This window comes from Centroberyx gerrardi, chromosome 3 (genome assembly GCF_048128805.1).
Source record: "Centroberyx gerrardi isolate f3 chromosome 3, fCenGer3.hap1.cur.20231027, whole genome shotgun sequence".
In the NCBI taxonomy this organism is placed as follows: domain Eukaryota; kingdom Metazoa; phylum Chordata; class Actinopteri; order Beryciformes; family Berycidae; genus Centroberyx; species Centroberyx gerrardi.
In genome coordinates, this window is record NC_135999.1 from 4,634,776 (window position 1) to 4,658,538 (window position 23,763).

Sequence of the window (23,763 nt, forward strand, 5' to 3'; positions counted from 1 at the left end):
GAGAAGTCAGTGAGCCCACACATTTAATAGGGGGTGACGGGCATTTATGTGTTGATTAGACAGTGTTTGAACAATGCAACCTTGGTGTGATCATATCATTGGTCTAGCAGTCCTACATTACCATGTTCTCAGTTCTGGCTATGCTTGGATACAATCAATATGGAGCTATAGGAAAAGGTAAGTTACATAAATGTGATTATCATCGCCCCGTGGTGAGCAGAAAGCACAACACCAGGTTAGTTTAAAAACCCAAGACACTACAGTCATCAAATAAATAATGCACTGGCACAGTTAAAACAGTAAGGAAGACATCTCACGGAAGAGGAAAAAAAACAAGAATTTAAAAATCTCGTCAGTGTGTGACATTCATACTGATTAGTTTTGCATCTGTGGTCCCGGTTGGCAAGAGGAAGAACTTTTTGTACTAGCTGTCTGCTACAATAACTGCACACAGTGATGGAGTCATTTTAAAACATTCTTAAAGTTATCAAGTATGAAAACCCATGGAAGAAGAGGACTTGGTCCAAGGTGTCGTAAGTTCACATATAGCAGCCGAGGTGAGAGGAAGAGTTAGCTAGTAGCTACATTTTGTCAGCGTGTTCAGTCCGATAAATACTCGCGCCATAACACAGTCCGCTCTTGGTTGAAGGGAGAACATTGTGTCACTAAGGTGACGGTACACTGTGTGTAACCTGGGATCACATAAGGTTTTAAAATGTGAAGTTTCTCTTCCTGTGCAAATCTCAGAAGGAAGATGCCTGAGGAGACAGTATTGTTGCAGCCAGTCAGAATATGTCGTACCCTCAGTTGTGACTGGCGGAAACAATGTTGTCTCTTGCGGCATTTTCCTCTGGTATAAATCCAGCCTCAAAGTATTTCAGTTGGAGCTGAAAACAGCCGTGGTCAGTGCAGACAGCTAGTGTTGTACTGGAAGGAAGCCATCTGGACCCGACTGCGCAGCCTCTGGACCTCCAGGTCCCTGAAGTAGTCGTCCTCGTCGTTCTGGATGATGATCGTCTGCAGCTCGCCGATCTCCCGCTCCATCCTGGAACGCAGCTCTCGCTTCATCTTCAGCAGAGCCTGCCAACACCAAGCAGGGATAAGTGTTCCTCAATAAAATATAGTATATTCCTCTTTAGGTGTGCTGAGCCCAAATGAGTCACAGTCACAGTTTATAAGCTTAAAATTCATATCTATATATAAGCGGTTGTGTCTTTACATACACAATGCACAGTGAGTACTAGAATTTCCCCAAAATGAGCTTTACCTTTTCTTGCGCTTTTTTCCGAACCTGGATCTCCTGCCTTTCTTGTGCAAGTGTTTCAGCCAGCAGCGAAAACTGAAAGAGAGTGAACATAGCTTACCTGAGTTTTATGAACACAATGGCTCTACATTTACAAATAAAAGTTTGGTTTCCAACTGTGTTAGAACTTCTTCCAGTATTTATTATAATAAATTAGGTCTGTGCAGTGGACTTTGTGTGTGAGTATATGTAAGGTGTCTCTTCTCCCTGCAGAGTCTACAGGGTTCCCACACTCACTTGGACGTCAAATTCAAGGACTTCCAAGGTCTTGTATGATGAAGTTCAAGTACTTTTAAAATTAGTATGTTTTGGGGTAAGACATGATATTGGACAAAAATTGGATAGAGGCCTCATTTTCACTTATGCGTACATACAAATACTTCCAGCATCCATCCATTCATTTCATTTATTTTAGGCCTTTTACTTTTCTCAAAACAGAGTTGGTGTTAGGGAATCAATTTAATTCAACAGAATGTCCTCTTTGCACAGTTCTCCCACCTGGTCCTTGTAGTAGTTCTCCATGGACTTGATCTGGTCCTGGTGTCGTCTCTGGTGCTCCAGCCGCTGCTCCCTGGCGTACGCCCTCTGCTCCCTCAGCCTGGCCTTCTGCAGCTCCAGGCCCTCCTCAAACAGCTGCCGAAACATCTACACACACACAGACACACACACACACACACACACACCATCAATACCAGATACTAACATGTACTGTACTGCAACCTTAAACTTAGTAGAATTTAGTAATATGAATAGCTAATATTTAATGTTTTTCTGCAGATCTTGGTCTTTGGACCTACTCAAACATTTAGATACACACAGACAGGGATTTTCAGTACCAGCATCTGTCTGTCTTAGAGAATAAGTGAGACAAAGACAACCACATAAGGCTTAGAACTGGTAAACGGGTAGATTCATAGATTTCTTATAGATGTTTCTAGATTTCTTTGGCTGACAACACATGGCGGTTAGAGGAGGTACAGCACAGAGATGGAATCGGGACAACGTTACTGCATCAGAAAGGAATGGGAGCTGCGAGGCCTTCAGTACCCACCCTCTCCTCCTTGGTGCGCGCCCTCATCAGGCGGGCGCGGAGCTGCACGTGGTAGTCGTTGTGGTACTTCTTGGCGCGGGCGATCTGCTGCCTCTGCTCCTTCAGCCTGTTCTGGGCCGACTTCTGCTGCTGGATGCGCTCTTTAAAGTCCCTCTGGAGGAGGAACATTTTAGTTTGCTACTGGCCAAATATGTCCAGACCAGACAACAAATGCTGTTGCTGTGTGTGTGTGTGTAAGAAATGTTTGCTTGCGTGGAAGAGAAAATGTACGAATAAGGGTGTTGGAGTTAAGAGATCTTTTGTCTCCAGTACAGTTGTAGGAGTGCAGAGAATCATGTGAGGAAATACACAGGTGGGAGAAACCACTGTGTGTTTATTTGTGAAGATGAAATAACATTGTAAACATCCAGCTAGACATTAAGGGATCTTTTGAGCATGTACAGTATATATGTGTGTGTGTGTGTTGAGGCTCACCAGACGCCTGTTGTGCTCCTGTTCCTTGCGGACAATCTCTCCCAGCAGGTCATGTCTCCTCTGGGCTTCCTCCACCTGGAAGACAGGTATTTCTTTTATTTTAGGTATTCATCCATCAATCCATCCATCCACTGAGTCATTTGTCCCGACCGTCATCCTACCTGGCTGGAGAGTTTGTTGCGGCGCTGGTGGCTGTGAGAGGAGGAGGCGGCGTGGAGGCGGTCCACCTGCTGCATCTGCCGCTCCCACATGCGGCCCAGGGTGTGCGGGGAGACGTGGAGGTGGGGCAGCTCCTCCAGGAGCACCGGGAGCAGGTCGTTCTCCTTCACCTTCACTGGAGGGGAGAGGGGGAGACCAGAAACCAGAAGATTATGATCCAACTATGTTTACATACACTCAATCTAATTATTGCCCTTACTCATCATCAATATCTACATGGCTTTCTTGTGGGCTCCTTCATCTTAAAGGGTAACTCCGGTATTTTTCAACCTGGACCCTATTTTCCCATCTTTTTTTTTTTTTTTTTAAATAAACAATTTTAAATAACTTGTCCTGTACGTGATTTCCAATTCAGTTTCATGACAGTATTGTATGGTGCTGTGTGGTTAACCTGCTTGCATGGTAGTGACTCTGAGTCTAGCTACCAGGCAGAGTTACACTGTGTTTCTAAACAGAAGCGTTTGTGGCTGCTGTGTAGGGAAGTGAACCAGGTCGACATTTAGTTTTGACAGATAAACTAACTGTATGATGACATCTTGTCAAACTACCATGACAAAGTGCTGTAAATGCTTGAACAAGGATACAGGGCCAACTCATGATTTTCATTACCTAGTTCTGTTAAGTAACTTGATTAACTCGATTAGATTAATTACGTACGCCTGAGTTTGAGTCGAAGATAACAGCTCCATCTTGTACATAACTTTCTAAATCCTCTTACAAAAGTTGAATAGGTTATTTACAAATAAAAAACTAAATTAGATCTACATGTTGACGCTGAATGAACATTAAGTATTGAGGGGCAGACGAATATGAACTGTAGGAGATTCCTTCTCTCTCTGCTCTGCTCTCACAGCCGCCCCTCCCCCACCAAACTGTCCGTTCCCGCGCTCCCATCTGTAGCTCGCTCGCTCCCGACCTGCTCACGTAAGCAGACACTACTGCGCATGCACCGTGGGCCGCACATCACGGAAGTAAACCAGGAAGAAAAAAACTTTTTTGGCGTATGCGCTGGGTGAGCAGCTTAAGTTCAAATGAATGGGCGGCCATTTTTCCGTTCATCTTCCAGTTAATATAGAACCTCCTTGGAGAGGAGTGCCGGGAGGAGTTTGTTGTGTTGGAGTACAGAAATCGTAGCTTAGTGTTATCTAAAATATTTTTAAAAAAAAAACAATGGTTCGTGTTTGCGCATTTCCGAATTGTGCCAACAAAATGTCGCGCAACACTTCACGCAGCTTTCATAGACTACCTTTGTTGGATAGGGACACGCGGAAGTTGTGGTTAGTTGTGCTACAAATGGATGCTAACACTCCTGTCCATACACTGCGCCGTGCAGACCATCGGGTCTGCAGTGACCATTTTGACCGGGATGACTACTGCCAGTCAAAGAGGAGAAGAAATCCTATACCAAAGCACTTTTTCCTAAAGAAAAATGCTGTTCCAAGAGTGGAGAGACCTGCTGCGGACAGAGTGGAGGTAATGTTATTAGCTAAAGTTATTGTGTTGACCTGGCATCAGTAGGGTCCTTTCCATAACGTTGTCAGACACTTATAATAACAATCTGAGCCTGTCAGTGGCAAAAACAAGCACTTTTAGTGGACGTACATTGACGGTGCGCATTTGCCCCGCCGGATTACATTGCAGCCTGTTTCGCGGCTGCCGGCTGAAGCGATCTCGCTCAATACTGGACCAATTTCAAAAATTGTTGTCCCCTTTAGTCACTTAGACACAAAAAGATGGGAAAATATGGTCCAGGTTGAAAAATACCGGAGTTACCCTTTAATGAGTGAAGACAGAAGGTTATATAAGTGGACTTTGAATGTTTTGATGCATTTGTCCATATTACTGCTTTGGTTGTGTGTTTCTGTTTTAGTTGTTGGCCTGCTTCTGTCGCTGATTCAGAGGCAGGTCTACCGGCCACCGCCGGGAGGAGCCATTTTAAAACGACTGTAAACTGCCCAGTCGGTACGTCACCGCCCGACCGGGAGCCAACCAGTGCGCACGCTCAGCCAGCTGCCAGCTAACGCTAGCCGCACTCGCCTCAATGCCTCGGTTATGCATTGTCGTTGGGTGCCAGGGTGTCAACAGTGGATATTTTTTCCCCAGAGATGAAAATATTCGTTTGCTGTGGATGGCACAGTTGGAGGGAAGGACCAGACACCCGCTCTCCCCTACAAGCTTTATCTGCTGCGCGCACTTCCGTAAGCAGGACTTCAGCAACTGGTATCAAAAGACACTGGGATTTGCAAGTAAGCTGGTGCTGAAGAAGGGAGCCGTACCGTCACTTTTTGACGGCCAGGAAGACACAGACTCAGAGGTAAGACACCTGTTAGCCAGCGTATCTAGGTACTAATGTGCTTGACCAGACAGACGTCCTCCACCAGCCCAGCCACACAGTGAACGTCATTTTTTTCGGGGGATCCGGCGCCTCGCCGGCTATGACGAGATTTAAACGGTATGCGTACTCCGCCTATCTGGTCCGCTGCTGGCGTACGGCGGCGTGCAAATGATACGGACCCACAGTCGTCACGTCCCCGCTTTGTCGGTCTCTGGAGTCCGAATTCACTCCGTGTTTTGTTGTGTCGTTACCGACATCTCTGCGTATCTAGCTATCCGTCTAGTCTCCTTTCTCTGCATCCCGTGCTCACGTATCCTCCTGTCACATCATGCCCTCCTCCCTCGCCTGTGCGGTCCCTGGATGCACATCGACAGATAAACTCCAAAACAAAGTGTCATTCTTTCATATCCCAGCGAAAGCACTGGAGCGATGGACCGCGTTTTTGGTGAGCCGCGGTCACACTGGAGTCATCAGTGAAAAAACCCTTATATGCAGCGCTCATTTCCCCCGGGAACACTTCAAGAACTTCAACGAGAGAGCCCTTGGTTTCGCCAAGCGGTTTGTTCTGGTGGAAGGGGCTGTCCCCTCTCTCCCTCCGCTCCAGCCTCTCCCTCTCCCGACACCAGACACCGTTGTTGGTCCGAGCCTGCAGCTGCAACATGTAAGTTGCATGCTTGATTCTTGTTCACGTTTTGCCTGGCTTGATAGCTTTGCGATCTATAATACCTCATTGTTTGCTATACGTGCCCGTGTTAGTATACATTATGTGCCGTATATACTTCCGGGTACATTCTCCCCGCTTGCGCCATCTCCTCGGTGTTGTCATTATGCTGCGTTCTAGTGGTATCGGAAATTCTGACGTCCTGCTTGGAAAACTGTTCTGCACTGTTAACTCATGCACAATTTATCAACCCCGTCTTTTCAAAAAACCTTTAGAGGTTCGACTTTGGTCTAATGGGGGATTTCTGCAATTACAGGGACGTAAAGGCACTTTCACAAGTTAATTGAGCCATGGTGATATAATTTTGGTAATTTTAATGAACTCCTTTTTTGGGGGGCCTCTGTTTACATCCCTCCCTGCTAACGTCTTGTAGTCACCACTATTTCTGATTTTCCCAGGTGTTCATGGTCTTAAATACAGTGCAAACACTTAGATTTTATTGCTACTATAGTTTTGCCACTGGTTGCAATAAGGAATCTTTAGGCATAAATCAGTTATGTGAGAATACATTGTACATAAGTGATCTTCACATTATGATAGCATCTTAATTGTAATCTCATTTGTTGAAGGTGAAAAAATGAAAAGCACAGCAAAATGGAAGAATACCTACACACCGCAATATTCCACTTAGTTTTCACATTGATAGACGGACTATTTTTCTCTTCGCCAACGTCATTTCAAATGAAGGGTGCTCAGTCACTGCAGGTCACGTGACGCCTCATTTGGTATGGTGATGTGTTTAGCAAACTGACCAACAACTTCGCATGAAACAAAGAAAATCTAGACTGTAACGTTGTAGTAGATTTCGTTTCAAGCAAAATATAGGCCATGAAGTGCATGGTTCCAGGTTGCCCCAATTATACAAACACGTTTATTTATCGCGCTTTTCATCGTTTGCCAATTCGTGATCAGGAGCGGTGCAAGTTATGGCTGATTGCTGTAGACATCCTGCCTACGACGTCAACACACCGCTGGAAGTTCTGCAGCAACGTCAGTTCAGCTTGCGAGTCCGCGGTGATCATTTTTTAGAAACGGATTACATCCCTGTAACTGCGAGGCTAAACACAACAGCTGTCCCTTCTATCTTTCCTCAACAGCATGCCGCAACACAATCGCTGGTGCAGGTATGTGTAGTTCCCTTTGAGGCTACCTAGGTAATGTTTGCTGATGTTAATTTTGTGATGCAGATATGGCATGTTTATAATGCGACGTCACATGGCTTGTGGGTCATGTCAAATTGCGAACACAAATTTGATCGTTTGAGCGGTCTTGAGTGTGTCTGACTCAAAGACAGAGATCCACAAAGGCCTCATAATCCAGTCATCTCTCGAAGGCACCCACAGGTAGCAAGCTAACTAGCTAGCTAAAGTAGCATAGACACTGCAATTAAACTTAATAAAGTATTTGGGCTGGCTTCAAAGAACGCACTGCTTGATCACTTATTCACAGTTCCTCCTCCCCCTTTTAGATTTTTGTGGTGATCCAGATCATCCACATCTGGGATTTCCAACACTGGACAATAATTGTTTTTTTTTAGCCATAGTTACTATGCTGCGTTCACATACCGGTGGGAAAGTTGGCTGCTTAACAGCATTGCATTCACATGTTATTTGGATGGAAAATCAAACCGGGAGACAAAAGAGACATAAACACAAAATTACGGAGGCTGCAGCTTTGCAGGTTGGAAAATTGTTCAGCACTGGCAGAGGTGTGCGCTCCCGGTACATATGCAAAGTCATGAGTAATCTATTTTGACGGTGCAGAGCTGCTACTTGTACTGTATATTTCACTGCTGCTCGCCAAGTCTTGCATATTGCCACACTTCTCAAGTTTTCCATCTTTCTTCTAAAACCCAAAGTGGGTCCACACTTGCCATTTGTAGGTGCTTGGTGTATCCTATATTTTCTCTGCCGGTCAACATTCTGGACAAAACAATGGGCAGAGGAGCATAGAAGTGAGGGGTTTGTTTTCTTTAAGCAAGGGGTGGAGGGACGTGATGTGAACCTTCACTGGACTGACACTTTCAGAGACAAGCATACAGACTCGATATGTGTCATATCAGGCTTTTCCTATAGAGAGAAGCCCGCATTCATTTAGCTGCAATCCCCTCCCAGCTTTTGCCCGATACATGCGGTTTCAATCAAAGAAGCTGTATCTTGGACATTAAGCCTCGTACATCCATTCAAATGAGTGTTACACTCCTTGTTCGCAACTTCCACTTTGCTCAGGAGTGCTTCGACAATTTCGGGCAGGTCCAGATGGGGTTTGGGTCAACCCCCTGAATGAAAGAAGATGACATCTAAACTTCCCCAGAATCTGAGCCACCTCTGCTGCAAAAGGCAAGCTGCATTTGCGCTTTCTAAAGGGTGTAAAAGAATGTCTGGATTGCGCGCATTCACGGCCAACACGCAGGTGACTTGAGAGGGATTCGTGACAATACTGCAACACTACTGGTATTAAATGTTTGTATTCTACCCTTTGCAATTACTTGCAGGTAAAAACAGAGTTCGACTCCATTCTTCCTCTGAGTGAAGATGCGCTTCCAACTTCTGCAGAGCCAGTGCCTCCTCTGGTGAGTATGCTCAGAGAAACAGTCCCATTGACAGCAGTGTCAGTTTGGCCATAGACAGTCCCAGTCGATCTGGTGAGAGAAGCATCGTCTCCAATCCAATAATTTGACCGTGCCAGAGCTATCCTTTGGTAATATTTAGATTAAGGATTTGGCTTTAAATCAATATACTGTTAGATGAACTCTATTTCACAAGAGCACACCAACAAGGAAGGCTGACTTGGGAGGGGATTGCATGCCTTTTGTTAACGCAAATAAAATCAATTATTAATTCTCCGTAATTAACTTTTATTAAATGGTGAGATTGAAAGGGAAAGCAGAATTTTACCACACAACCTTTGTTAAATGTGAACAAACTGACTACTGCTCACAAGTGGCTATTTTCATCAGAAATGTTCCAAACACTGTTCTATATATATTAGTTCAGGTGTTCTAGTGAACTGCCTACCACCAAGTGTTGAGAATGTGTCTGTGTTGTTTGGTGTTTTGTAGCAACCAGAAACAAAAGATATCGCCAGTCAGTATGTGAACCTCCACCTGCAAGACAACTGGACATCAATGGGCAAACGGCTAGGCCATTTCAGAAGCAAAGGTGAGTGAGTGAATCACACCAGTTGGTTGTCATCTTGATAGTCTGACCAAATGAGAAGTCTAATATTATCCATAGGGGTTGATCTTTCCTTTATTTATCCAGGGAATTGTTTTCCTGAGCATGTGTGCCCTTTTTCAGCACCACACTGCTTCTCATTTATATAATCACAGTCAGTCCTGGGAGCTGCCCAGCACTACTGTTGGCCACTGAGCAGCAAATGGGAGTTAAGTGCTTTGGCCAAGTTCACTTGGATAATAGTTATTGATTTCACAGCTGGTGTGAGGATTTGAACCAGTGACCTTCTGGTCATAAGCCCACTTCTATACAGGTGCTACCAATATAGCACGGAGCAGTCCAAGACCAAAGACTCCACTCTTGTATGATAACTGATTTTTATTTTATTTTTTTTTTTTTTTCCTGGGGGGGTTCACTCCTTGAAAATTACTAAAATAAACATATGTACAATTGTTATTCTCTTAAGTATAAAATGAAAAGAAAACAAGCTGAATTTGAGTTGCCATTCTCTTTTAAGAAATGGACATGGCAGCATACTGTACTATTGCTTATTCCTTTCTTTGAATGTTTCTATATACCTGCTTTCCAACTGAAAAGATGTCAGTGACTAATGACAGCCCTGATCTTCATTCACAGGCATTCAAGTAAATCTACCCCGTAGGGATGTCTCCTTTAATGTGAATGAGATGTGTCCTCTGAACATGGAGAGGTAAGTCAGCAAGTAACATTGACAGTATTTGGCTTCCTCAATGTTCCATGTATACAGCATACTTTGAGGTAACTTGTTAGCAGACAGCTCTGTGCTATAGTCATTTATCAAAGTTCCTTACTTAACCACCTTCTCACATCCACTGTAAAAAGTATCCATGGTGACAATTCATGTTTTTCCCCCTCTAGCCATCCTCTATCCAACCGTTGCATCATTATAATCTCTAAATCTTCCTCTCTGCCTAATTATAGACCAACTGTGCAGCACATCATTGACGAGAAGGCCATCCTGCAGCTGTTGGAGCACTGCCCGAAGTGCAACAGAAAATGCCGCTGTACCAAACACACGCGAAGCCCCTACTTCATCGTCTACCAGAGCTGCTACTTCTGCGAGTATCGCCGCAAGTGGGCCAACCAGCCGGAAGCTAGAAATATAAAAATCTTAAAGCAACGCGGACCAAAAAAAAAGAAACTGCCCGCGTTGAACAACGAGTCTGTAAATGCTGAGCCTCAGCCATCACATCTTGAAAAAATCTGTGTTTCCAAGTCTCCAGACTCTGAGTCCAACCATCAGTTACAGAGCTGAGCAATGTAACAATTGTCTGTATTATACATCGAATGCTGCAACAGCTTCCAACCCGTTAGACCACCTTGACGTACAAGAGGTTACAGGAAGACAAACAAACCTACCTCATGGTTAATGTTTGACACATACATACATACATGTATGTAGGGCTGCAAGATTAATCGTTTATCACAACCTTTGAATGTGCACCATGTGACCAAAATGACAGTTAACATGGAGAAGCGGGCAACTCCAGTGGGAAGGAAAGGGAGAAACCTTACATAGACAAGGTTTGGAAAAATGTAGCCATGAGTAAAGTGGAAAAGAATGGAAAATCCTTCTTCCGAGTCTGAATGTGAAACCGTTTTAGTTCCTAACAGATCATCATCTGTCATTCGAAAATAATGTTTTATACCAGATGACAGATTCTGTGCAAAGTTTTCCTTATGGTTCCGTTCAGTAGTAATTATTATTTGAATTTTGTAAATGTTGTAAAACTGTGCAGCCCTACATACATGTATGTATGTAATGCATGTGTGCATGAATGCAAGACATTTTCGATATGGGAAAATTTTGTTTTACTGAAAGGTCTCGAGATGGGAAACGCAAAAGTCTAAACTTACTTGGTGGGGCTTTCCTGGGGGACTCTTGCCGTCTGCGTCCTAGTGTGGTTTGTCTGGTGCGTGGTGACCGATGCTGGGGTGTCACTTTAGCTGGGGACTGTCTGGGGGTCCGGGGGACGTCCCTCAGTATGGCCTCTCTGTATTCCCGCTCCTTGGCACACAGACAGACGCAGGTCAGAAGTGCCATTCCACCAAAACCGAAAAGCCATGATACATAATTAACATGAGCAAATTGGCTAGCAGTCACAGCCAACAAATGTTCTTTATTATAATTTTGTTCTTTTGTACATTCAGTTATCTACATTGATATATCCATTTTGCCTGTCCTCATCCAAGCTGAAGGCAGTTGGTTCATTTTCACTGCCTCAGGTGGTTTGCCTGTTGGCAAAACAGTAGTTAATGATATTTTGCCAGTAAGACAAACTTTAGAGTAAGGTTGTTTTATTTGCACTATAGAGAAATCCCCTTCTTCCTTTGCAATAGAGCATTCATATAAGCTACTAATATTTTAGCAAAGACACACAAGTTCTATTTTTAATCTTGATGATGTAATCTGCAGAAATGTTTTCCTGCACTCATTTTTTGTTTTATACATTTTTTTTTATGTATCCTAGTTTATGTTGTGTTATGTATGACACAGCACTTTTCTTGAAATAAAATAAAACTTGGGATTGTACTTTTTCTCCCTTTTCTGAGAAAATGTGCTTGTTCATGTCTCAATTTTGTGTAACGTTAAATACAGCTGGGCAGGGAAATGGGAACCAATTTGAGGGATCATGCTAAGACTTACAGCTTCCTGAGCTTTGAGGCGCTCCTCGTCTAGGTCTGCCCGTTCTCTATTTTCGTATCTTTTCAGCTCTTCCTCGTAGGACTTGCTCACCAGATGCTGAAAGAGAGAAAGAAAGATTTAGTATGACTTCGCCTACATACTCAATTTTACAGGCAAATAACTTGATGGATGGAAAAAGTCAGGCACATCAACAGATGAACTTCATCTAAACATTCTTAGGAATAAAATCATTTTTTTAACTTTGACAACAATGTGCAGTTTATGAATTGTGTAATTGAGATGAATTTATTGCACACGGGAAAAAAACCCTGTTGATGAGTTTTGAGTTATTTAACGGACCTGAATAAGAATGTAATGTAACTGGAAAAAAAAAAGTAAAAGGCATCATAAAAACTCACTGAAAACAAATTCATGAAAAGTGAACAAGGAAGCCTAAAACGCATCTGATGTGCATCTCCCATTATTTAAAAGGGAAACCTCCAGAGAAAACAATGCTTCAACCTTCGACAAGTCCACCACTGTTCCTACCTCGCTGTGTTTTCTGTGACGCTGTCTGTGGTGTAGCTCTCCTCGCCGCGTACGGCCGGCGGCTGCGAGGTTGCTTTGTCTCCCATCGTCCAGGCTCAGCACCTCTGTCGCGACGCCATCTAGCTGTCCCTGCAGGGAGCGACGGGCTCGTGGAGGGGAGGGGGACAGGGAGCGCGTCCGGTGGGCGGCTTCAGGGTGGGGTGTTCCTGACAGAGAGGTCAAGGAGCAAATAGAAGAAAATGAGTACAAGTTACCATTTTAATACTACCTAATTTTTGAGTATTTATCAAATTCTGAGCACTGATCCGAGTCACTTATTGACAGTAACAATTTTGGCAGTGCTACAGAAAATAGTGGGAAAAAAAATCTTTGTACAGACTTGAGTTTTAAAAAATATTCTTTCTGTTAAATGGAATTCAGTACACCTTAGCCCGATATCAGCCCCTATTATTGCACTAGTAGAAACAAGTCGATGGTCTACTGTGGATACTTAGAATAGCTGCTTGTTCACATTCAGACTACCTCAGCTGCACCTGGTATTTGCATAATGTTCAAATGGCTGGATCTTTATGCAAACTCTCAGACACTCACGTGGTAAGGACCAGTCAGACTGGTGAAACAACAGCGGTCATGTGCGAGACAATGTTGAGATTTTTCCTGTTCAGAAATTCTGCCATCGTGCCGTGACTACAGCAACTTGAAGTGTCCAAATGTGAACACTTCTTAAGGCTGCAATTCAATTAGCACTTGAAACGGAATGGGTGTGTGTAGTGTGTGTTTGAGAGAGAATGCGTGTGTACCTGTGTGTGGTCTGGGGGTCCTGCGACACTCCATGATGCTGTCGCTGTGGTGGGACTGCTTGTCCTCTTCTCTGACCTCACTGGACTCTCCGCTTTCACCCAGGGCTCGCTTCAGCATCTACAGGAAGCACAAATCACACACACAAAAACACAGTTATAAGCATAAAATCATACACACCACAAACAAAGAATCTAAATCACATTTGCTTCTTGGTTACTACATGCAAATGACAATGTGCTAAGAGCAGATACAGGAACACACACACACACACCTGATCGAGCTCTTCAAGTCGTTGGGACAGTTTCTCTGACATGTCATGCAGCTCCTGTTCCGTCTGCCTGTTCTTCTGCCTGCGATAAGACAGAGGCTCCTCATAGCCCTCCTCCACCGTCCTGCTGCTGCTGGGACAGAGGAGAACAAACGGCACACAGATAGTCAGGGACGTGATTAACCAGAAGCAGGAAGAAGGCAAGCAAGCTGCCATTTGAAATGAATTGGCCAACCATGCACTCTGACCCCTCTGTTGATATGCATACACGTATATCTGTCTCAGGGGAGTATATGAATGAACGCATTCATAAGCGTAACATGGTGAAATTCTTAAACCGTGATGGGGAGTAAGGAGGTCGTAAGATGGGTTGAGAAGAGAGAATAATAATAGCTTCCTAGTGTGCTGCAAAGGAAATTACTGTGATGCACCTTTCTACGCAGCCAAAGGCCTGACCGGCAGTCTCACCTGAGGCCTCTCCTCTCTCTGTGAGCTGTCCGTCTGTCCTGTTGCCTTCGGGTGTAGCTCAGATCCTCCTCGTCTTCTTCCTCCTCCTCGGTGTCCGGTGGGCTGGGGTCGGTGGGCTCCGTCTCATCTTGCAGGGTGAGGAAGAGCACGTCTGGCTGGGTGCGGAACAAAACCCTCCTGGGACCCCCGTTAGTGGGCTGAGAGTGGAGAAAAGAGCAGTGACTTAAGTTAACTCAGAACAAGGCACCACAGAATAGCAGGAAATCATAAAAGAAAAAGGACAACAGGATTCTTCATTTGAATGTAATGGTATTTGCGTGTCCAAACATGTTAACAAATCCCTGTTAAACTAATCCATTCCTCATCCATCAGTGACATGGATATATACATGGGACAGGATGGAAGGGTGGATATACATAGACTGATGAATAAACAACAAAACTGGAGAATAAAACCGCACATGAAGTACATTTCAGGGAATAACACATTCAAGTCCCTGTAAAACAGCAAGATTTACCTTGTACTAGTTATCACTTGAAATAACTAAGTCTAATCTCCATTTTACGGATGGCTACAGTGGCCGATCTCAATCTAGTGAGAAATATGGCAGTGAAATCAGCAAGAACCAAAAAGCCGCCCGAATAAGAATTAAAAAAGCTAATGCTGTGGTTTGGAAAAGATTTCTTAGTAACAAAAGACTGAATAACAGCAGGTTTAAAATAGTTTCTCACCCACTCAACATTTCTAGGCTTTGGGTGTGGTTGCCAACCAAGAGGAATCAAGCACATTTACAGGTATTTCAGTGATGCTCTTATACAGACCAACTTACAATGAGTGCAACTTAAATCCTTAAATTGACAACAGTAAAAGTCAGGCTGAACAGCAATAGCAGCAATATGAGGAACACGAATGATGGCTTGTTGCTCCCCTACCTCTAGTGTCTCCCTCTCCGCTTCTGTCCTGGCTCTCTGTTGACTGGACACAGACTTCTCACTCTGAACTGGAAATAAAGCAGGACATGGCATTAAAAGCTGTAAGTTTGACATTTTTTCATCTCCAATAAAAAAACGCTCATCGGGTTTGAGGCTCCAGCAACTGAGTCAGAGTGAAGGTATGTGTGTTTTGACTCACCAGGAGAGCGGCACGGAGCAGGAGACTGTAGTCCATTGGTAAGGACCGTCTCAGCCACTTGTCTAGAGTTCTGAAAGAGAGAGAGAAACAGAGAAAGAGAGTCTGAGCAAAGGAGCCATTCACACTAATTGGAGGGGTACACGATTTAAAACTCAATCACTGATTAAGGGAAATATACTTATCAGCAACTTGCTAACATCACCAGTGAGAGTGAGAAAAAGTGCAAAAAACCACCACCAAGATGTATTGCACCATATATGCTGACAGGGTCACTGGGATCAAAGTATGTGCTAGTCACTCTAAAGAATGAAGACACAAATCTATAAACAAATGGGATAGAAAACTTTTGATAGTTTGAGTTTGGAGGAAGTGAAGCCGTCTGTGTGCCAGCAGCCAGACAGCAGCAGACTCTGTGCATGTCAGGACCTGCCTGTGAGTAATCCTGAAGACTGTGCTGCCAAGTCGGTCCATCGTCCAATCCATAGAGATTAAAGACAGCGATAAACACGTGCAAGGATAGTTTTTCTTTACATTTTTTTTTTTCTTCACCTTTATTTATTCAGGGGAGTTTCACTGAGAGCAATGCTCTCTTTTTCAGGAATGCCCTGATCACATTCACACCTGGAAGCTGCCCAGTACAACCACAGTCTGATCTGCTGGCCACTGAGCAGCTCCACTGGAGCGGTTGGGGTTAAGGGCCTTGCTCAAGGGCACCTCAGTGGTGGTAATGAGGGACGGGCAAGCGCTGCTTTTCACTTTCCCCACCCAGATTTATCCTGCCAGTCTGGGGGATTGAACCGACGACCTTCCGGTCACAAGCTCGCTTCTAGGAGTAGAGGCAACGCCCCGCCATTGTTCCTCATTAATATACAAACTGATGCAGCATGGTGCTCCAAAATCAAATCAGATCATCTACTCTATATGGGGAACTTGTGGTGTAAGTATGAAGTTTCTATCATGTATTATTCTTGACTTATTGTGTTCACAACAATGGGTCTCATACAGACAGATGGCACCATGATGATATACAGTAATGTCCTGCATACTATTTACCATGATGGAGGGACAGAAAAAGTGTGGGAAGAAAAGAGGAAGGAAAAGTTGAAAATTACCATCCATACTGTCGTGATGTATTATTTTTCCTTCACTGGTGACTTTTCTTTTATTCTACCCATAAGCTTTTATGGATCAATGAACTGTTAAAGCTTGTCAGTTCACCTTTAGAATAGTCTTTTCCATAAACAAAGGAAAAAAGAGAATGACTCCTCGTCTCAGACATTTTGAATGAGTCAGCCTGAATCAGCAGTTGCTCATCCTTCCTGTAGTGTCCTGGAATCACATGGAAATGGGAAGGGTGTGTGTGTGTGTGTGTGTGTGTGTGGTAGAGCAAAATGGAAGCAACACATTTGATTATGTGCCAAAAAGCTCAAGTTCCATTTATTGGCACTACTGTAATATACCCCATTGCTTCTGAGGACGTTAGGAAGAAGGCTAATAATTTCCATGCCCTTTCAAATTGAATGCAAATAACATGTAATGACTGTAAAACAATGTCATTCGCGAGTGAACCTCATCATATTACAAGCTTACCTCTGCAGCGGCAGGGGCGTCTTCCTCCTCTGAGTGCCTGTGGCTGAGGCCGTCGGCTGGGTGGGGGTGGCTGGGCGAGTGGGGGGCTGCGTCGGGCCTGTGGGGGGTGGTGCTCTGGTGGGGGGGCTGCAGAGGGATGGCCGAGTGCAGGGGTTCGGTCGGTGGAGCGGCCTGAGGGTCCAGAGGGTCCGAGGTGGTGACGAGGTCTGAAGCTAGAGCAGGGACAGATGCTCCTTGAAAAGATTAATTTTTAAAAGTTACAATCTTTAATCAATTTATCAATCTTTAAATTAGGCTTTAACGAGGCAAGAAATAATAGCCCCACAGCACAAAATGACAATAATATATCAGCGGGGGTTTGATAGGGTTGTTGATCAGTACTAATGACTCAATGATTACTCGGCCAAATACTGCGATTTCTGGCTTTTAAAACGTACTTTAAACATACTTTTTGGAACAAAAACTCCCACCCACTGGAATTTCAAGACACTCAAATCCCCAGTTTGCCTGGTCCTGACCAGATCCTTTGACACAAAGACTCTGGAGGCTTTCTTAGATGTTGCCTACAGCGATAGCGTCATTATTGAGGAGGCGGGTGTTATTGTGATTGGAGCATTTTCTTTCTGATTCATCTTGTCATTGTCGAGACAGAACAAATTCAATTTTCAATTCATGTTGTTCTACATCAGGTAAATTCTGTTTGCTTATCAACGTAATGATGCTGCCTACCCTCAGTTGAGTGACATATCTGGCAACCAATAAAACTTAATGCTACAAGGTTGTGCCCATTCAGATTCCGATTTAATGTGAAATTACAATGTCAGTAGTACCTGCAATTTAGCTATGGCACATAGGATGATGATGTGTAACATCAATAAATGTAATCATTTATTGTTGAAGCTGCATCGTCAAATAAGAAATACCGGATGTACATAAAGACCGCAGGACGTTTTGCCCAAACACAGTCAATGTCATTGGTTTGTGTTGATGGTTTGTGTGTGTGTCTAACCTTCTTGTTTGGCTGTGAATGTGCGTGCCGAGTCTCCCAGCCCAATGAGCTCATTAGTTGATCCCATCTCCTCTGCGTTCCAGGAATGGAGGGAATGTTTACTGGACTGGACACCAGACCTGAAGGATAAGACACAATATGATCCAACTCCAATTCACAATTCACACAAACAGATCAAATTACTGTACATGTACCTCTAATACTTTTAAAAAAATATATGTTTTGCCTTTATTAGAAAGTTGAAGGTGGAGAGAGACCGGAAAGACTGGGGTAGAGAGAGAGGGGGATGACGTGTGAACAATGTCCTGGGATGGATTCGACCCAGGACGTCGCATTACACAGTACACACCTTAGACCACTGATCCACAAAGACACCCAGGTGCCTCTAATTATAACTAGAGTCCAATTACCAAAGTCATCCATACAAAGTCTGTCTTTACAGTATATAGGCTAATCAGTGACATTTTCATATAAAACAACAAGATTCAACCTACACCCAGTTCATGAAAGCTTTTCCATTTGCTGTTCTAAACACCAGGTGTCCGGTGGGTCTTTCCTGAAAAATCCTCTGATGCACAGGAAAAACATCACAGTACCGCCCAGACTGTTTGATTGACAAGTGATTATTGGGAAGTGTCATGGCATCACCACTGTTAAAAGCAGTGCAATGATGTTCCTTGTAAAAGTTGCACAACACTGACTCACTGGGTTGTGATTACAGCGGTGCCGATACTCATCAAGACATGCTGCACCAGTGGTTCTTCAGTCACTCGACAGTGGTGGACCACCGCAATAAGAAAATTATTTCCATTGCTTGAAAGTTGGGGGTTCGTTTTTTTTTTTTATCTATAGTGTGCAAATATATACAATAGTGGTACCACAATCTGCACTTGAACCAAAACAGGGACAGAAAACCAACAGCTACAAAAAATTATCGAGGGAAAACACTGAGACTTGCATGAGTCCTTATGTTTGAGCTCTAACCATTAACCTTTAATGTTTACAGTAGCGTGAGGAATGCTACCTAGCTGGCTGTTGTGTCAATAGGATGTACAGTCAGGATCTGCACTGAGGATGAGTGGTGAGAGTCATGTGGAACAGAACTGACACTGCCAGCAACTTCTGGTTTAAAGGACAGTCTAACACAAACAGCAGTTATCTGTTGCCTGTCACCATGTCATTTTTGTCATTTTTTTTCATGTGGTTTTTATTTAATTCTAAGAGGTATAGCAGTTGGCTTTGCTTTTTCTTAATTTTTTGATTTGTAGAGGAGCAAGTGGATCTCCGGCGAGCATGATCATTTGTTACCAGTGGGTGATTTGGTCAAATATAACAATGGGGTTGATGCAGCTAGACAGGTGGGTTAGGACCCTAACCCTAACCCTCTTGGAGGTGCAGTGCAAAAACACCACAGCAATGAGCACTTAGCACCAAAGATGTGCCCAAGATCAAATAAAAAAACAAAAACAAAAATAAAAGAGAAAAGAAAAAATCTTGGATTACCGCTTTAAAATCAATAGTTCACAAGTGGACACATCATAAACTGTGTTAAGTCATCCCCTGTCTCTTAGTAAATAGGTAGTATGTGTAAGAGGAACACTCACTCGCCACTGGAAGACTGGGACGCTCCCTCCAGCACGGCCTCCTTCTGCTGGGTGGCCTCGGTGCCCACTGGCTCTGTGCTTCCACAAGGGACATCTTCAATGAGCAAGTCATTCAGCTCTTATGGAGAAAGACGTGAATAGTACAAATGGAGAGGGATACCAAGAAAGAGAGGTGGAAAGAAAGAGAAATAAGGAAAGAAAGAAAAAAACAAAGCGAGAAAGAAAGACAGAAAGACAAAGAGCAAAATGGTTGATTACATTGTAATGACCTCAATGGAATTTTAAAGAGGAACAAACTCAAGATGACCTTCAATCAATCATAACAACTGAAAATACACTGTGTTCAAAAACACAGAAACAAACCTCAAAGCCTCATTTGTCCATTTCACAGATAAGAAATTCTGATGAAAAAAAACTGAGGACATCTTGCATTTTTAACCACAAAAGTAAGCTCAGCCACACACACAGCAACTCCAGTGCCAAAAGCAGAAGTGCTACATGATTTGTCACCGTGAGAAACTGAAGATACGAGCCAAACTGTACCAATTTCATCAGAGCTCAAATCAATACACATTACAGATACAACAGCTCAAAATGCTCTGTATTCCTATCACAGTAAACAAACCACTCATAGCCTCCATTATACTCAATGCCAACTCCCTCAGTCGTCTATCTCCAGGACATTTCATTAGGCCATTTAAAAAACGCACATCGTTTGTAGGTGCAGACACAGTCATTAACTACTAATTGCTGTTTGGCAGTGAACGGAGGGACAAGCCAGGCATGGACACAAAGGCACGCTCAGTTCTGCCAATTCAACAGCGCTGACTGTTCCCAGTAAAGCCCTACGCCGGCTGGTCTTAAACTGGGTTTAGAACACATTATGTCCAGTTCATGTCGAAGGACGGACCGATTGTGTCTCAGTCAGTAAAAAGGAGAAACGGGCTGCAAAAGGGCACAAAGGCCTGTAAGGCAAGCCAGGTTAAATGTTGAGTAGAACTGGGTATTAATGGAAAGGTTTTAATACCGATTCCAGTTTTGATGCTTTACATTTGATACACATTCTGATACTTTTTCGATACTCGTTTACGTTGATTGAAAGCATATTTCATGGCACAATAGAGCAAATATTTTTTATGTTACATTAACATGGCATCAGCTTTTATAAACAGAATTAAAACATACTAAGTTGAGTTCCCATAACAGAAAATCAGAGCTCACATTAAAAATATATTATTTTGAAACTTTTTGATACATTTTGAAGCCTAAAAAAAAAAAAAATATTGATGAATTTGAAAAATTGATATGGTACAGATTTCTTTCCTCCCAGCCCTAGTTGACAGATAAAAGTAATTTTGGCTGTACAAAACACAAATATATATTTCCCTTAACTCCTTTGTAAAAAAGGAAACTTGCATATTACTTGTAAAGTTGATGAGAAGCACTGCGAGTTGAGGGTGGTGAAAGTGACAAATGAAATGCCTACCTCCATTCTGTGACTCCTCACTTATCTCCTCGTTGAGATACTCCAGCAGGCCATCGAAGATTTCCAGCAGGTTCTTGATAGACTCTTGGTCCCCTCTGACAATATTTTCCCCTGTGAACACACAGGCATCACCATCATTACACTCAATACTCAACACCGAGTTCTTCAATAAGACCAGGGCCTTTTCATTGTTTTATAGTGTATCTGAAGACTAGAGAGGGCTTGTGTTGGCTCTGTGTTTCTGTGTGGTCCTTCGGGAAATAAGTATTAATCTGTGACAAGATCATATGATTTTCTTTCATCCTCAGTGAATGGCTCTCTGTAAAAGTGTTTATGTATGACTAGGTGTACTGGTAGTAGTTAATCATACTCCCTCACTCTTCTCTGCATACTTACCCTTCATTAATTAGCTGTTAGGAGTGAAAATATACAGCGACAACAGTGTTTCTTACCTGTGATGTGTGAGAGGCTGATCTGAAGGTAATCCAGGGCCAGTGAGTCGATCACGGACTGAATGTTATGGACGTCATCCTCTTGACTGCAGGGGACCGCAATATAATCTGAACACACACATACACAATATGTGAATAAACAAAGCCACGCATGTGACCACAAAAACATAATTAAATGCACACATGCATGTTCAAAAAAACAAAAACACACAAACACCTCCTTGTACACTTAGACCACAGTAATGATCACTTAACGCATGAAAGGGCTCAGCGACAGAAACAGTCTTGTGATAGCAGGTTTGATGGTGTCAGGAAGCATTCCTGGCATACTAAGCACGCTCAGGGGAATGTGATCTCGACTAAAACCTCACAGCTTGTTAACCTTCAGGACTGGTTGTGTTATGATCAGAATTTAAATGTGCTTGTTTCCTATTTCAAGCTCAAAACTTTAAGTCCAGTAGCTTGATCTTACCTGGAACTTTCTCCCCCAAGATGTTCTCATACAAGGCAATGAAAACATTGGCATCGCAGTCCGTCACCTTCCTCAGTCTTAGGTTTATGTGACACTTGCTGAGTAGGTCATTCGCCACATCTACCCAATCTGTAAAAGAAAGGAATAATCATGTTTGTGCCCAAAAGACCCCGAAATAGTCTAAATTTGGCTTGAATTCAAGGAGGAAAAGAAACAGTGTACATATGCCCTATGTACAGGCTGAACAGAAAAGGGGAATTAAATGGATGGAAAGTAGGCTTACATAATCAGAAAAATACAGAACAATGAAAGGACAGTACAAGGTGCAGAAGCAATGCACAAATGGGGCTTTACAAAAAAAACCCGGTTTAACTAATTTGATCTGGAATACATTTTTATGGTGCACATCAATGTAACATTACAATATGAAGATTGCTTTACTACTATAACAAGAGAGTTATTGGTGACTTGTATTGGGTACTAATTCATAAACCAAGACCACACCAGCAACGCAAACAATTTATCTGGGCGATAATGTAATCATCACTGCCAGTCCGCGGCAAACTGAGCGGGGAATAAGTGCCAACACACACACACACACACCCTCTCGCTCCCTCACACACACACACACACATACACACAGAGAGAGAGAGAGAGAGAGAGAGAGAGAGAGAGAGAGAGTTAGCTAACGACTGCCAGTTTTGGTCACATTCATTGAATTTAAAAGAAATGAGATAAATGAGGTATCAATTCAGAATGACAAACCAGCAAGCAACCTAACGACTGTCTGTTACCTCTGCTAAAGCTACCTTTTGTTTACTGTAACTTTACCGGCTGAGTTACTCAGAAGTGGCTAGCTAACATTGCTAACTCGGTCCGTTTGCTGACCGTAACATGTTCAGGAAACGTTAAACTGTAAACTCCGTGATTAAATTACGGTTATCTCTTAAATATTGGTATGGGTGCTGGTCATCTAATGGCAGTTTCGCGGATATGAAGGCAATAGGTGACCTGGCAGCTAGCGTTAGCTGTAACGTTAGCAAGACACATCGTAACGTTACGTGTCGGTATCGTTAGCTTTTCCCAGACTAGAACCGAGAGTTTCGGCTGCCTTACCTCTTTCTCCCTCTTGGGTTCCCATGAAACAGCTGGAGCTCAAAATCAACCGACTAGCTACAGCAGAGCCTCGTACAGCCCACAGCCCCTTCGTGACCCGAGTTGTTGGGGTTAGTTTTGATAGTGTAGTGGTTTTCAGGAACAGGGAACTGTCGGCTCTCATTTAAAATTTAAGTCTCCTCTGATTGGATGATACGGTCGCTCATACATACGCTCGTTCTTTGTTTCCGGAAGTGCCTCTCGATGGGTGCGTTCCAGACAGACTGCACACTTGCGCCATACATGGTGTCGGTATCACTGAGCATTTATTACAAAGCACATTTATTTATGATCATCTTAGAAAGCACCAACGTGCAATTGATGTCGTGTCAATTAACTAAACCCCAAGGTATGTCAAAGTCCCTGCATCTGATCTAGTTTGCCACCAACACCTCTAAACCCTCTTATCGACTACATTTCTGGGGACAAAGTGGATGACTGATGACAAGATATTATTTGGTCAGTGTGATAAATCAGATGACGTAGGACTCCAGACTATCAGCTTACAGGGAACATAGATGTGATTTTGTCCCCCATATATATTTCAAATAGGCTTACATTTCTGGCACTGCTTGACCTTTGCTTTTGCTATAATTAAAATGGTGAGTGCCACACTCATACCCAACTGACGCCTTTGGCAAAATGTGTTTTCTTGTGGGTGACATAGCATCGATGAAGAGGAGTCCTGCCATAACTTGTGTCAGGCCTTCTTCTCATCCTCTGGCTCAGCTACAGTGGGGAATTCAGTCTGCTCTCTCACCTGCGCAGTATTGAAACGACTTGCCACACACGTTTCACCTGGTAGACACGCGCTCTCAGTACTTAAATTGTGCC

General features: G+C 43.4%; 2 protein-coding genes across 5 annotated transcripts; one reads left to right on the plus strand and one right to left on the minus strand.

Annotated features, from left to right (window-relative positions):
* Positions 1 to 5: 5 nt before the first annotated feature.
* On the minus strand, positions 6 to 23,027 carry LOC139930198 (centrosomal protein of 95 kDa-like). 2 transcript variants are annotated; one of them, XM_071923311.2, is made up of 21 exons: positions 22,891 to 23,027; positions 21,775 to 21,903; positions 21,303 to 21,410; positions 20,851 to 20,961; positions 19,365 to 19,482; positions 17,761 to 17,879; positions 16,752 to 16,984; positions 15,162 to 15,231; positions 14,963 to 15,030; positions 14,031 to 14,227; positions 13,566 to 13,692; positions 13,294 to 13,411; positions 12,494 to 12,699; positions 11,966 to 12,061; positions 11,176 to 11,326; positions 2,990 to 3,162; positions 2,829 to 2,903; positions 2,355 to 2,507; positions 1,802 to 1,948; positions 1,268 to 1,339; positions 6 to 1,080 (listed from the first exon to the last, which is right to left on the minus strand). In XM_071923311.2, exons 1-21 carry the CDS (start codon positions 22,913 to 22,915, stop codon positions 904 to 906), a joined length of 2,673 nt encoding a protein of 890 aa, XP_071779412.2. In that variant the 5' UTR covers positions 22,916 to 23,027; the 3' UTR covers positions 6 to 903. The 2 variants fall into 2 exon arrangements, with proteins under 2 accessions (XP_071779412.2, XP_071779411.2); XM_071923310.2 differs by having other exon boundaries at positions 13,566 to 13,695.
* On the plus strand, positions 4,199 to 11,183 carry LOC139930199 (uncharacterized). Of its 3 annotated transcripts, none has more exons than XM_071923312.2 (5): positions 4,199 to 4,520; positions 8,598 to 8,675; positions 9,165 to 9,264; positions 9,916 to 9,988; positions 10,240 to 11,183. In XM_071923312.2, exons 1-5 carry the CDS (start codon positions 4,218 to 4,220, stop codon positions 10,571 to 10,573), a joined length of 888 nt encoding a protein of 295 aa, XP_071779413.2. In that variant the 5' UTR covers positions 4,199 to 4,217; the 3' UTR covers positions 10,574 to 11,183. The 3 variants fall into 3 exon arrangements, with proteins under 3 accessions (XP_071779413.2, XP_071779414.2, XP_078146523.1); XM_071923313.2 differs by lacking the exon at positions 4,199 to 4,520 and adding an exon at positions 5,074 to 5,361; XM_078290397.1 differs by lacking the exon at positions 4,199 to 4,520 and adding an exon at positions 5,696 to 6,043.
* Positions 23,028 to 23,763: the final 736 nt, after the last annotated feature.

Bases quoted from the DNA above. Each gene is read 5' to 3' on its own strand.
- LOC139930199 (XM_078290397.1), top strand. From the start codon at position 5,711: ATGCCCTCCTCCCTCGCCTGTGCGGTCCCTGGATGCACATCGACAGAT. The intron at 6,044-8,597 runs GTAAGTTGCATG...AATTACTTGCAG, and splicing joins CGAGCCTGCAGCTGCAACAT to GTAAAAACAGAGTTCGACTC. The intron at 9,265-9,915 runs GTGAGTGAGTGA...CTTCATTCACAG, and splicing joins AGGCCATTTCAGAAGCAAAG to GCATTCAAGTAAATCTACCC.
- LOC139930198 (XM_071923310.2), bottom strand. From the start codon at position 22,915: ATGGGAACCCAAGAGGGAGAAAGAG. The intron at 15,232-16,751 runs GTAAGCTTGTAA...TCTCTCTTTCAG, and splicing joins ACGCCCCTGCCGCTGCAGAG to AACTCTAGACAAGTGGCTGA. The intron at 2,904-2,989 runs GTAGGATGACGG...CCTGTCTTCCAG, and splicing joins GCAACAAACTCTCCAGCCAG to GTGGAGGAAGCCCAGAGGAG.